The sequence below is a fragment of the Strix uralensis genome, chromosome 2 (assembly GCF_047716275.1).
Source record: "Strix uralensis isolate ZFMK-TIS-50842 chromosome 2, bStrUra1, whole genome shotgun sequence".
Classification (NCBI taxonomy): Eukaryota; Metazoa; Chordata; class Aves; order Strigiformes; family Strigidae; genus Strix; species Strix uralensis.
Genome location: NC_133973.1, coordinates 63,795,223 through 63,810,323, shown reverse-complemented (window position 1 = coordinate 63,810,323; position 15,101 = coordinate 63,795,223). Strand labels below are relative to the sequence as shown.

Below are 15,101 nucleotides of genomic sequence, written 5' to 3'. Positions count from 1 at the left end.
GAAAAATGGGCTAAAATAGAAATTTCTGCAGACCACCTCACACCAGCTCCTAGCTTTAATTTCTGTTCTGTGTTCACTTTGTATGGTGGGTTCCAAGGAAATGAGTGTACAACTGGCATTATAAATAAGATGCAGTGGTGAGCTGCTTCCACATCCCACGTAGAGCTGCAGAACAAGGTTCTTAGTCTGTGTTTTGGCCTCTTATCCAACACAGTGATGGAGATTCACGAGCAAGGCAGTGTTTGAGTTGCTGAGAATAATCACTTCTCTCCCCCTGAGTCAGGCTGCAGTCACCCAGCCAGGGGTGGGTTTCAGAGTGACTCTTAAAGCTGTCGATAGCATGACTGATTGTGTATTCACATCCTAACACTTCTGTGCCATGTTAGGTAACCCACTATCACCACCATCAACGGGGTTTGTTAGGACTGTATGGGAAGTGCTTCAGAACCAAGAAAGGTCTTTACACATATATACGTATGTGTATGTGTGTGTTTGTGTGTATATATATATATGCTTTTATAAGCATATGTTACATTTCCTTAAGGAACACAGGGAGACATCAGTTCCCTGGACTACACACTTACTGTTCTGGGGCCTGAAACAAGTCTTGCTTTAAAACCCTTTGAAAGAAATAACAGTTTGGTTATAGAAGTGTTCCCAAGACATCACAGTGGGAGACTGGGTAAAGAGTTGTGTCCTGAGATGAGGCTAAATGATCACAAACGTAACAATGTGTTCACAGTTTGAAAAAAAACCAACCCAAGCTAGCAGTTCTCCATTTTTCTCTTAGCCACATGAGTGTGCGAGAGTGCATACTGGAGATGACGCAAGGGCTCAAATTGTTCTGCTGAGGTCCTGTCGGAGGAGGTACCCAGGAAGGCTCCTCCTGGAGTTGACTCCTGAGAAGGGTCTGACCCGACCCTGAAGTCTCCCTTTGCAGGGAGGCAGCCAGTCCCTTGGAATGGGGTATGGTTTGGGTAAGGCTGGATCCACTTAACTCTTTTTTGGCATGTTGTGGAGATGTTGAGATAGGTTCAAGATGAGTTTCAAGCAAACATTTTGCCTTTTTTATGGAAAATGATGATGGCTGGCCTTGTGCTGGGACGGGCACTTTGGCTCTTCTGTGCCCATTCTGGCCTGAGCCCTGCAATGGGTACTGGTTGCCAGCACAGGTAGGGCCAAAGCACAGTATTAAAATGGTCCCTTTAATCAGGGGCAAGGGCAGTACACAGAAATAAACAACGAAGAAGATGGAGCTGGTTTGGGGATTAGAGCAAGCAGGCAGAAGAACTTTGTATCTCTGTGGCCACAATACCTCAGAGCTAACAAAAGTTTCCTTGTGTCCCCTTCATCAGTAACTCTTGTTATTCAACATTTATCCTAACTTCTCCCAAAAGCCACTGGTCACTCTGCCTTTCTGCTCCCCTCTCCTCCTAAAGCTCTCTGTTTTAATTTGTTTGCATACTAAAGCTAGTAGCTGATAAGAAGAAGCAAGTTTCTGTGGCTGTCTGTTGGTGCCCTGGGCAGGTGACTGCCCTCACCTCCTGCCTGGCAGCTGCAGATAATACTCCAGAAAGTGTTTTCTGCACTTCCAGGGTAGCAGAGATGTGATAGCTTTGCTCAGTCTCCCATATCTTTTCCCATAAGCAGGAGCAGCTCCTTGCATTGAGGGAAAGCATGGGAAGTGGGGAGGTCCCTGCAGTGCCTAAACCAGGCTCTTGGGGACAGAGTGCCTTGTGCTCTGCTTGAAGCACACCTGATGCAGATATCTGGCTCCCAAACATCTGCATTTGTTTCCTCACTACATCCTTGACTTATCACTTCCTTCTCCCCCCTGTTAAAAAGCAACAGCCTCCTGAAAGCATCATCTTACTTAATTCTCCAGTGGAAATGGTTGAAGGTGACTTTTCTGGAGTGAGGAAGGTTTACTGCTTGAATTGTGCTTTTCTTAGCTAGGTATTCATTTATGTGTCTATATTTTGTTGGAACAGAGTATCAGTAATCATTTTATGTTCTTAAGGTAAAGGCTATACATAATGAAGCTTTGATGAAACTTTCATGTACAATTATGGATGATAAGTGAAATAATTTGTAGACTTAATTTTTTTTTTCCAGATAGTTAAGGTATGCTGTAGCGTTTTGTTGGTTGATTAACGTTTGGATAGCAGTGTAAGTATTTGGAGCATTATGAAAGTGAAATTTTTCTGTTAATAATAAATCATCAGCTGTAACCAGGTATTTTTACATCTTTTGGGTGAACACTGGCCCCATTGAAGTCAGGGAGAATTTTACCATTAACTTCAATAAAATCAGAGTTTTTGTCCTGCCATTGTAAAGGACCTTTAACATCCACTTATAATCTTGTCAAAAAATCTGTTTGAGTGAAACTAATCCCATAGGGCTTTTATTAAGACAGAATGATGACGGAGGAGGGAAGCTTTTAAGTGCTTCTGTTGGAAAGAACTGTAGTTTGAGCAGTGCTTGTGCTGTGAACAGAAAAAATCCTGGTTTGGAGACTGTCTCTAGCTCAGATAACTGTGTTGTGGTGAGCACAGCAAGATCGTTCTGGAGTGATCATATTAAAAGGATTAGGCAAAGGCTGTTTCATATATGCATGCCAAGGCCACCTTTCTCTTCTTTCAATAAATGCAAACTGGGAGTAATTTTGGTATAATCAGCTGTGTAAACTAGGGTATGCAAAGGGTATCTAAGCTTTAAGACAATGTTAAAAGCCAAAGTGTGCAAATATTACACCAGGTGATATTTGAAGGAGCAGACCCAGATACCAACTTTTTTGTGACTCCTGGGTCTATGATCCGAATAAATAGTTTGTACTCTGCACCTAGGAGCAAATCTGTACACAGTGACCCATGCTTCCAGGCCCAGAGTGTAAGAGATGACTGCTGTGCTGCCTTTTTTTTTTCTGTATGCAGTAGAAAATCCAGTCTCTTTGAACCAGGAGTCAATTTAGTGACTCTCTTTTTCAGGTCCTCACACAGTAATGAAAAACAGCTCCTGTTGGGCACAGAGTGCTCTGCAGAATTGAGGGTGGTGACATTTATGTGGTGTATCAGAACCCACAGTCAAGTTTTCTGTTGTGTTGCCCATTACAAGATGCTTCACAAGCCTCGAGTAATGCACACTTTGTAAGAAGTAGCTAGGAGAGTGTTCACTGAGCATTTTAAAATTACGTAGGAGGCTCAACTACATACTTTTGAAGAATAGCATGTAACAAATAGGTATAGCTAGTTTGTTTGTTCAAGATGGCCAGACTAAGAGTGGCCCTAGGATAGAGGCACAGGAAAAGGAAAGAAGCATGAAAATATCATTGAAAACAAGCAAAAGGAAGTTCTTCATCCAACGAATTCATGTTAATGAAAGGAAAGGCTGTACCCAAGCACATTTGCAGCTGCGAAGCTTGGTTCTCCCTACCCCTGGGCTAGACCCAGAAGACTGCACCATGCACCTTCCTTCTAAGGGATATGCTGCCTTTTGCTGGATGAGAAGTTCAGAGGGGGCACCACCAGTGTCTTCACGGCTTCTGAGACAGGTAGTGGCAGCCAGGTGCCCTCCCAGCCTTATGTGCTACCCTTTCGTTTAAGACAGGCAAAAATAATTTCTGGAGGGACTTAATGAAATTCTACTAGGTCACAGTCTCTGTGCACCTCATCTTCACTTCTCTTCCACATTTACAGTTGAGGAATGTCTGCAGTCTTCCTCATTACACACAAGGATTATTGCCAGAGATACATGCAGCAGGATACAATTCATAGGACAATCAGATGAAACAGAAGGTCTTATTCATAATTCTGCATCAAATCTTCCTTCACTTTCTGATTCCACAGCTGCTGCCTTGGTAAGATGGATATAGGGATCCCCTCCTTCGTTGTCTGCAGATGACAAGTATGTGAATTAAAATGTTGTCAAGCTGCAGCCTTTGAAACAACATACTTGAACTGTTGGTAGACAAAGAGACAGGTGATGGATTGCAATAAAACAAACCAGCTTTCTTGTGGCACTCGGAGCAAGGTCTCTGAATTTATCAAGAAAATTAAATTTTCAATACTTAGTACGGAAATATAACAATGCATTGGAGGGATGGCAGCCTTGCTTTCAGGTACCCATCAGAGTGATTTTTATGAAAAGGATGCAAGTTCTGGGCAGGTCACCACTAGAACCAGCTTGTTAAATTCATCCATGTAGTGCTCTCAGTGACTGGTTTTACTGACTTTGGTGCCCAAGGGCAGTCTCCACTGCAGACAACTCCGTATTTTAGTGATTTTACAATTCCTTTTACAAAAATAAAGTCCAAGAAGAGTTTTGCCTAAGGGCAGGTACCTCAGACCTTAGTAATTTCTTTTCTATATTGTAGACTCCCTGGCTGTTCTTACCAGATGATACATTATCTCTGTTCTGAACTGGATGTTTTTTTCTTTTGCTTTATATGGTGTATCATCTTTACATTTTCTCTTACTGTTTGCAGTTTGCCTTTTCCCCTCCCTGTTTCCCAGCTTGTCCTCACGGTATGATCTCCAGCCAACGATACTATTGCATTTCTCTGTGCTTATTTTGCCATTTCCAGATATTGGTAAAGCTGCAGAATTTCTGTGCATTGGCAGCAAGTGGAACTGTTTCCCCCAATTTATTGTCCATATAGCTGGAGTGCCCCAGCAATGCATCATTGTGTTGTATTGAATTGGACTGGCTGAACGCTGTGCCATCTGTACATGGACAGATTGTTACCCTTTACAATCCCTTTGGATAGTTCTTGTAGCAAGAATACTCACTTTGGTGTGCTCATATGAAGCAGTGAGTATATATAGCTGGGGAGTATGGCTACGTGCAGCTTTTGTGGTAGAAAAGGGTACTTTTGCATTGTGGAAGTATGGTGTTATGGTTTTCTTTGCAGATTTTTGCCCCCCAGGCAGCAGTTTGGTAAGGAACCTCCAGCAGAGCCCTGCATCACCCCAGCATCGGGCAGTCTATGAGGCTTTGGGTGTCTCTGGTCTGTTGCCTCTGAGGCAGAATAGCAGCATAAAATGAGAAAGCCATAAGGATATTCATAATGTAAAATGAGATTTGCATCCTCACTATCCCGAGCAAACCATCTGTATTATGCAAATATGAAAATGGCATAATCAAACCAGATTCACATTGTGCTGTGCTGTGTGCACTTAGAAAAGTAAGCTTTGGTTCTCTTGATATATTTGGTATCAATATAACTGATATTGCTCTGCTCAGAAATTTACATCAGGCTTCTTTGTATTCAGCTTGATTTGTCAATTGTACAGATCATCCGTGTGATATGTCTGTTTTTTTATAAGAATTTTTCTTTCCCTACCCCTATGTTCACTGTAGCTCAGGAATTTCCACATAGTGGTAGGGCAGTCCAGGATAGAATTGCTTCCCCAGGCAATACACTAGGGAAAATGACCCCGTTGTTTTTTCCTGACAAGGTGTCCAAGTAATTCACAGTATGTTGAACTGAAATGGACTGCCCCCATACCATGTGATTTCCACAGAAACTAACTGTAGTGCTATATAAAGTAATATATATGTCATTGACTTTATATATAGTTATAAATATATTATATACTTTTATAAATAAGTATATAAATAGTTACATCTATATATAAAGTCAATGCTTCTTTATGTCTGTAACAGTGCTATACTCAGGGGTCAAATTCCTAGTCCAGTTGCAGTATGTACAGAAAGCAGGTAAGTATAAGGTGCGTGGCAGAAGCTCCAGCACAGCAGTTCCTTCATGTACTGATAAGAAAGAATGATCTTACTGGAACATCTTACATACATAAAATCTTTTCATGTGTCTCAGCGTTACTTGATAAGGCCCTACAGCACGCACACACAGTAGTCCACCTGGCTTATCTCACATTCAGTTCAACAGGGGTTTCCTGTGATTTCAGCAGGAGTGAGGAGCCTTCAGGAAAAGCTTGCTTGTGTCAGCACTCATGTGCGGTGAGAGGCCTAAAGGGAAGGCACCAAAAAAAAAAATGATGTATTTTCTTTTTACTCCCCCACAGATTGACCATCTCTGCTGAATGTCCCATGCAGCTTGAAGATTTCCCCATGGATGCACATGCTTGCCCATTAAAATTTGGAAGCTGTAAGTTCTCTTCAGAAATAAGAACTGGGAAAATCCATTGTTATCTGGCTTTTCACATTCAGGCATGTCTTGTATGAATTGTTCACACACACCCCCCCTCCCCTTTTAACACTGCTCATTAGCACCCCCAATCTGCCACCCATGCTGCTACCCTGCTGCTTGTTTTCCATGAGTGTCCTTTATCTGCCACTGCTGCTTTTCAGCTCGTGCTTGCATGTTCTGTGATAAACGGTGAGCTGATGGGTAATATGTCTTAAATATCCACATCAAGTGTAACAGCCACTGTTAGAAGGAGGTAGATGCAGACAGCAAAGTTGATAACTTGGTTTTACATTTGTAGAAAACCAGCTTTCCTTGGACAGATCAGATTGATGTGCTGTTGTGGTATTTACGTGAATCAGACCGCAGTGCAATATCTACATCACATTTATTAAAAGAGATCTAGAATATTAAAAGAGGAAATAGCTTTCCATTTGGCTTTAATAAATCCAGTCCTGTATCTTGTTACATGATGTTGTACACACATGTATTTGTATATATGCTCACATTATTCTAAACTGTATGCTGAATGATGATTTTTCCTCAATTCCAAGTCTCTAATCCACCACCCTGCTGCCTTGCCAGAAGCTACCTTTAAAAATAACCTCAGGAGATCAGATGGTTATATTTAAATGCAAAGCTCTTAATTAAAGTACAGATGAGGCTACTACAGTAGACATTTTTTATTTTGGTAATCAAATCAGAGGTTCCAGGTGCAATCACTGTCTCTAAAGACTTTTGAAAATTACCAGGCAAGGCATTTTGCTAGTCCCTGAAGCTGCCTAACTTTGGCATTTTTCAATGTTTTTTTAGTCATATCAATTTAGAGTCACTAATCCTAGCAAGATTAAGCTTTGCCTTTATCGTCTGTATCTGCCCTGGTTTAATACTGGCTATGCATTGTTTTCTAGTGATCATACTAAGAAGTAAAAACACTGCTTATAGTAACAATTACCAAATTACCAAATTTAAGATGAACTGATTTCCCTTCCCTCTTCCAATCCAGATAAAGCCATTTTCATCTGAATAGCCACCAGTATTTTACAAGGTCACTGCAGGTTCAAGTGTCTCCATTCACTTCAGCACCATTAATTTACAGCAAAGCCAATATAATTCTGAAGGTCCGTACACCTTTACATTCAACTTAAAAAATTATATGCAAACTATCCATTTCATTCCAAACTTAAAAATGGGAAAACATCTCTACAGGAAACTGTCATTATTTGTATATAGGGTTGATCAAAAGGCATTGGAAAGAATTAAGATAAAAGAGAAAAATAAGGTGTCCTTCCTGGTATTACATATTCTTTATTGTATTGATAGATAAAGCTGAAGTCACACCTGTTGGTCTCTAGTGCAGACCATAGAACTGGGATGTTGGGTAGTTTTATGAAATCTTGCAAAATATGCGATATAAAACTAAAAGATACATATTTAAACAAAGAGACTGATGCAGCAGAGATCTGAAGCTAAAAGTTAAAGTTAAATGGATGCTTCAGTGCATTAGTAGATCAGGTGCAATAAGGTACAGGTTCTAAGTCTCCATATAGTAAGACAAAAAACCCCCACCAAACCCCAAATATGCAAGTGCAGTACAGTCTTCAATAGCATTGAAGAATACCCAGCAATCTGTCTGAATGCAATTATATGCTCTGCTTGTGCCAATTGTGTTACATATTAATCACCTATGAGCACACAGGTAATTTTAACCCTGGGAAAAATCAACACTGGACAGTTGTATTTTAGGCATGCGAGGGCTGAATACGGGTTTAATTCGTGCCTCTTGCTACAATCCTAGAGTATATTTTGTAAGCTACTACAAGTCACATTTAAGTTCTTGCACAGTGTATAGACATGGAGACATTCAGCCTGTGCTAGTCCACACCAGGAGCCTCTGCAGTAAGTAAATATATAGGGAGAAGCTATAGACAATCATTCAGTCTCGGGAATATCTGTAGTACTGATCTGACAGCTCATTAGTAATTTATTGGAATTTAATATGCAGATGTTTGCACAAGCACCAGCTAATAAGTCAGGGTTTATTGAATTAGCCCAAATGTATTTTAGGAGAATACGGTATTTATTCCCTATTTACAGCAGTACGGATTTGCGTTAAGTCATCTTCAGGCTTGCAGCAAGACAAAGCCTACAGGGGTGTATTACATACAAGAACGCGCCCTTTCTGCTTTAGCTTTTCTCCCTGTCTTTCCCCAAAGGGTTTCTTTTTAATGGTCTTCTTTCCAAGAAGGATTTTGAAAAGCCTCAAGGAATAGCATCAAAGTAAATGTTAAACACATTATCAGTAGAGCTGGGAGGGTGCTCACTGGTCAGAGGGTGGAGAGGGCAGGGCAGCAAAACAAAGCAGCTGGTGCACGGGTGAATTGTCAGCAGAAAGGATGCCAAGAAGTGATCGGTGCCGCATCTGAGGCAGGAGCAGGTTATTATTCTTCTGGCTGCATGAGCGTTAACCGCACTTGGTATAATTCAGCAAGCAAAAGGGAAAAAGCCCTGACATTTCCTTCAGTATTAAAGAGAAGGAATGTTAATCTCACTCACGGAAATAAAGGTAAATGTTGACTTCTTATGTCCCGTTTGACTGGTTTCTTGCTATATCAGAGTTGTGGGGATATTTTACTGGCCTAAGCAGCATTGTGTGTAGCAACAGAATATTTTTCAAAAATAATTAAAAGCAAGGTTGAATATGGGAAGATGGATATAAAGTTACATGTGCACACCACCAGCCTAGATGCCTGCCAGGCAGTTCAAATGCCAACTACAGAAGTAATGCTTCTTAATGTGGTATGGCACGTCATGAAAAGCTATGCTGCCGAGAGGACAGAAGTTCAAGGTAGGCTTCTAATGAACTGAACAGAGCCGGTTTTAGTTGTCCCCCTCTTAAATACAATGCCCCAGTGCTCAGAGATGGCAAGATCAGGTGGGTCTGCTCCAGGAGGTGCATGTACCCGGGTGCTCTCTCTCCGGACTTGCATCCCTGCTAGAGATAAGGCTACGTGTAGAAATTTCCCTGCAGAAATCTTGCTTAGGGAATCTCAAGGGAATTGGGGATGGTGCATGAGTGCAGGCTCTCGGGTGTCTGCAAACAGGCTCTGTGCCCTTTGAGTCAGGGGTGCTTGCTCGGGATGACTGTGGCAGTCTGTTCATTACTTCAGGCTAGCATGGGAAGGATGCTGGTTTCTTCCATGGCCAAGTTTAAAATAAGCTTCCTGTTGCAATTCTAGTGTTGACCTGTACTCTCAATAAATTTTCTGGTCAACAGGATCTGATGAAAATTCCTGATGCCAGCCACAGTTTTGCTAGCAGCATCTTAGCGTAAGAAATTCCTCCTTACCCCCAAACTATTTCTGGTGTGGGGAGGAGGAATTAGGTAAGACAACAAGGATATTAAAGCTAAGAAGCTTTAATGTTTCACCTCTTCCACCGATAGGCCTTAAGAGTACATTAAAAGTATCATTTAGTACCATTTCCAAACACCCATGTATCACCGGGTAGGTAAGCATCATTATCTCTAGGGCAGCTGAAACAGAGACGTTAATTGACTTTCAGTAAGGTCACACAACAAATCAATGTCAGAAAAGGGATTAGACTCAACTTCTTTGGTTGGAGAGACAGATGTCTAATGCACTAGACCATGAAGGCCTCTGCCCAGGCAACTGACTTAACTCCTAAATCTCATTTTACTCATGCGTTAAATTATATCAGTTTTACCTAGCTCATGGGGTGACCCTGAAGATGAATTAGTTAATTGCTATTAGTGAACATTAACCAGTGCTTTGGCAATGTCATAAACTGTAAGGTGGAGTCTATTTATGGCAACTGTCTCTTGAAGGCACAGTGTCTGAGTACACGTAGTTATCAGATCTTGTATTGCGGAATAGATAAATGCATGAAGCTGCTGCCCACTAGTCACTCAGTGACAAAAAAAAACCCTACTATTTTTAGAGTATGTAGAGAGTCTAATGAATATTCTGTAAATAATGAGATCCCCTAGCTCATGAGGAGAGGAAAAACAGGCCTGGCGTTTACTCCTGATAAATTTAAGTTGGCCATGACAATGCCGAAGGTTGATCACTGTCAATCAAAACGAGAGCTTGCCAACTGTTTGTGAGAAAACAGCACTAGGGACAATTTGTAGCATCTGAAAAAGTAGTTAACACAGTTTATGTACCTATTCCTTTTTAACAGCTCAAACTGAGTCATGGTGTCTGCTGTGGTCTTTGATAAAGGAAAGTGCACAGGCTATTTCTGTAGCAGGAGGCATTCTCAAATTCTTTTCCTCCAAGAAGTCTGGTAAAGTCAGAGTAATGAGGAGACAGTAACTTCACCAGTGTCCCAGGATTTTATTGCAACACTTAACATTAAGGCACTCACTGTTCACAAACTATCCATGCACCTGCAGCCAATGAGAAATTTCTCCAAAAAAAGTATATTAAAAAAATTCCCCTGATGGTGATGTTTCCCTATAATGTTGAGAAGGCACTGAAGTGAAGGCACCTACAGGGCATTTCTTGATTTTGTGCTTCCCTCCATTAGCACCTGCACCTGAAGCTGCAGGAGAACTGCAGGTGTGAAAGGAGAATTTCAAAACAGGGTCCTTCTGCATAGACTTTAATTCTGGTTTAGTAAAATGTGATAAAGAATATATTCAGCCTATCAAAACCTGTGGGTAAAAGTCTTGTATAAGAATATAATTAAATGAATAATAAATAAATACAAATGCTAATTTTAGGAGACTTTGAAAAGGGGAAATGGCTCTTTGGTAGGTTTTCCTGGGTTGCTCTCAGGGAGAGCTGGAACTGCAGTCTTATGTGTAGAGGCAGAGCTATTCTGTTACTCATCTCTGTCAGCTGGCCAGAAGAGGCTCCTGAGTCCATTCCTGAGAGTGGAGACAAGCAGCATGGCTCATTGACTCTGCTGGGAAGTGTTAGTGCCTTCTTTTGAAAGGGCACATGGAGAGAGCCAGGGAGGTCCTCTGTGAAATGCTGAGCGGCCAAGTTCACGACTAAGTTGTGATTTTGCAATTTAAGGCAAAAGTCAGCTAATATAGAAGTAATAGGTTTGGCCTTTACGCAGTGTGTAGAAGCTTTACTTGAAGTCAAGGGAGGCATGCTGCTTGCTCGTGTAATGTCTTCTCTTATATTTTCCTAAAGTTCATCACTGCTTCCTTAGACACCTTCATTGCAATGGACATTGAATGGCTAAAATAAGGTGAAGCTAGGTGAATACTAAAATTGAATATTTTTAAGACATTTGATAAATTTTTCTGCTCCCTCATCCTGCCCCATGTTACGACCAGTTACCAACCACCACTTTGGTTGGAATTCTTCTCTCCTAACTTTCAGCTGTTTAGAAGCTAGGTCTCCAGACACACTGAAAGAGATGCTTGTGGCAGCATGAGACAGGCAGTGTAGACAACTAGCTTGAACCAGGGATGTAATTTTACTTAAGTTTAGCTAGTAAAGCATCGGTATCTAGCCTGAACTAATTTTCTGTAGAACGCTTAGAATGAGTGGAAGAGATGGAGACCACCTAATGGTATTGCTATTATTTGCCTCTAGTTTCCTTGAAATCATGGACACATGACTAATCGTGGGGCTGCATTGTTTAAAAAATTAAATCTTTTAGTTTAGAAGTCCTTAATACACAGACTCCTGACTGAAACACACTCACAAAATCATAGGGATTCACTAGAGCCACAGGGCTTCACTAGACTTCCCCAGATCTGCTGTGGCTCTTACCTATTCTGGGATGTGGAAATGCTCTGTTGCAGAATGAGCACAGTGGTTTGGCCCATATCAAAAGCCTTGCATTGAAAGCAAAGCCTTGGAAGATGGACAGGATAGATCTGTAACAATTTTGGATAGACAAATATGTCACAGTTAGTTGTCTAAACTCCCTCTATGGCCATTGAAAGGAAATAAGTACTTCTGTAGTGAGGTTCATTAGAACTATTTTTGATACCTGCCTAAGGATGAGATGAATCATATTTTAGAAGTTTCTGTTTTTCTGCAATACTAGCTCAGATGTAGGTAAGTGTATTGTACTCTGGTCAGAGTAACTTAGAAATCCATTTTTCTCTACATTGCTAGTTCAGAAATCCGTCCTTCTGTTGTACTTTGTTCAGAAGAAACAGTCACTGCTGTAGATTAGTTAGGTGTTACGTATGTTAGTGGTAAGCTTTTGTATCTCTCCTAGGTACTATTTTAGATGTTTCTCCTGGAAGTCCCATTTTTAAAAGGATCTTAATAAAACAGTCGGTACGGCTTTTCAGTATAGAGACAACTTTACCATTTGTCCAGGCATCTCGTATGCGCTGTGCTGTTTCTCCTGCATTGAGTGAAGTGGGTTATACCAATAGATACTTAAGCCTTCTCACAAGTGGTGCAACATAGCCTGTACTCATTTCAGATATGCATGTATAGCAATATAGACACCTCTTTAGTCAATTATTTAGTGCATTTTGGGCGGTCAGTGCTGCCAGCAGCTTCATCCTTGCATTGAGACCCACAGCCAGGGTGGTGCCAACACGGCCTGGAGCTCCCAAAGGGCAGGAGATCCAGGAAGTGTGGTGTGTAAAAGAAAATACTGTAATATTGAAGTATTTCAGAGATCTAAGAAGCTTTCTTAACAGGAATCTACTTAGAAATTAAAATGTAGGGTTCTGGGCCTGGACTGTGAGGTGTGGGTTTCTGCAGCAGCTCTTGTTACGGGACCCCAGTCTGCATCAGAACTTGCAAATGAATGCGACCCTAACTTCTCACTCCTATGGTAGGTTTCCCATAGAAGTGATACCTTTCAGTGTGACAAAAGGGAAAAGAGCCCTTTCTAAAAGCTGCCTAAAATTATCAGATCAGTCATTTTTTCTTCACTCATTACAATGACACACATTCAGGACTTTCCAGAAAAGGCTGGAGAAACTGTGCTCGTATCCTCTTCAAGTGTTTGCAGTTGCTTTCATCAACTAACTTTTCAAAGACTTTGTCACGTATATGTGGTTACTGTTTGCACTGAGATAATTTTAAAAATACATTAAAAATGTGGCATTTGCTACTATGTAGAGTCACTTGCTACTTCTGATCACTCTCTGTTTAGAAGCCAGTGAGTTTTTTCCCCCTTAGGTTCATAACAGAGCGAAAAAGGGAGGTCAGAAAGAACAATTGCTCACACGGCACATTTGCCACGTGATCCTAAAAAGCTGGTGTGTTCCCCATCCATCTCGCAGCCAGCACTAACCTCAGGCTGTAAACTCTGCCGATGTGCAGCGGCCGAGGGCTTGACTCCCTACCAGCCTGGAGCAGCCGCCGCGCAGGCAGGATCGCCCTTAATGCAACCCTTTTTTGTCTCAGCAAGGAGTGCTTCCCAGGGGCACCAGCAGCAGCTTTTGTAGCAGCTGCAGAGAGCCCCTTGAGCTGCCCCCACTGAAAGCCTGCACGACACCTGCCTGGGGAGCAACCTCCTCGTCAAGACGTGGCCCACGTACATCAGCTTTTTTGGGGGGGGAAAGCTCGACCGGTGGCGTTTTTGAGCTCAAGGAAACAAAAGTTTGGACAGGGGAAGAAGTTGGTGTGCAGCTACTCATTGTGGCAGAGTGGCATGGAGATCCAGGTGCTTTGCTGATGGTACAAACATCAGTGTGCTTTTCCCACTCTGGAGATTTCAGCCTAAATTTAAAGGCTGCGCAACTACCTGATTACAGGAAAACAGTGATTCAGTTTGAGTTGTCAGCAGTAGCAAACAACATGCAGAGACTCTGTGCTTAAGCTTTCAAATGACCCTTAGGTGCAAACCTGCAAAGACTTTGCTGGGCCTGTAATGCCCCAAAAAGCACAGCGAGGGCTTATGATTGCCAGCCATGGATCATGGGTTTAAGCCACTGGTAAATGGGATATTATTTGTAAATGGGACAAATGGGTAAATACTGCTCCACTGCTTTACAAGCCAGTTTTTAATGGCTGTTATTTTCTAAGGGGGCTGTTTCCATGGCTTGTAAGCATTTTATAAACATTTCTGAAATCATTCTCATGATGCTGGTGTGAGGTTGGTAGGTCTTTGCTGCCTGCATTTTGCAGGTGGGAATAAAGGAGGCAAAGAGCAATTACAGCCTCTTCTGAGCAAAGATAGAGTGGTTCATTACCTGCTTTTATTGCCTCTGTCGTTATGGGTCCCTAGGTTCAATTAGAGCCTCCCAGTGCTACTGCAGTACATTAATGACAAAATGACTTGCCTAGGGTTTTTTGGAGGGGAAAGAAGCTGCAAGACACTGCTGAAACTTGGATTTCAGTTTCCAGTCTGGCAGCTCTGTCATGACACCTCAGTCTCTGGTGGCCAGGGAGTTCTCCCTCTAAATTGCCGCATCCTGCTTTAGCCTCCTCCCTTACACAGAGAGCCAGGTTAGCCCAAGCTGTGATCTAGCACTGCTGCAGTCCCAGCTCAGCAAACTTCTTCAAAGGGAGCAGTTGTTTTCTGTTATCCCCTATGAAGAAACAAGAGGGAAGGAGGAAAGCCTGAAAGGCATTCTGTTTTTTCCTGCATTCCCTGTCATATCCACCAAAAGTCTCCTCATGCTAGTCTGTGTAGCAACTAGCCATTTTGCTGAAAGCATCCCAACAGTAAATCTGGCAGCAAAGCTGGGATTCCTCCCCCCTAAATTTATATTTCTGCAGAGTAAATATATACAGCTGAGATGATTGCTCTCACCCTCTCATAGTCAGGGCAGAGAAGTAGATATTTTTAGGCTCAGGTTAATCTCCTCCTAAAGCAGATGACTAAAATAGGTCAGCTGATGGCTGTAGATAAGGAGATGTTTTACTTACGCCTAGGGAAGTTGAGACCATGAGCACCTTCGGGCCTGGGTCTTTGTGACTGGAAGAGGCAGGTTCCCAAAAAGAGGACATGGGCCTGAGTGGTGTGGCAAACAGCA

General features: G+C 42.0%; 2 protein-coding genes across 2 annotated transcripts in view; one reads left to right on the top strand and one right to left on the bottom strand.

Annotated features, from left to right (window-relative positions):
- Positions 1-15,101, top strand: part of GABRA5 (gamma-aminobutyric acid type A receptor subunit alpha5) — a 54,514-nt gene that overhangs the window by 21,254 nt on the left and 18,159 nt on the right. The window contains exon 5 of the mRNA XM_074858993.1: positions 6,042-6,124. Coding sequence (XP_074715094.1) covers positions 6,042-6,124 — 83 coding nt within the window. The remainder of the gene's footprint in view (positions 1-6,041; positions 6,125-15,101) is intronic.
- The window catches only part of GABRB3 (gamma-aminobutyric acid type A receptor subunit beta3), a 196,563-nt gene that overhangs the window by 170,164 nt on the left and 11,298 nt on the right, over positions 1-15,101 (bottom strand). The window lies entirely within an intron of this gene.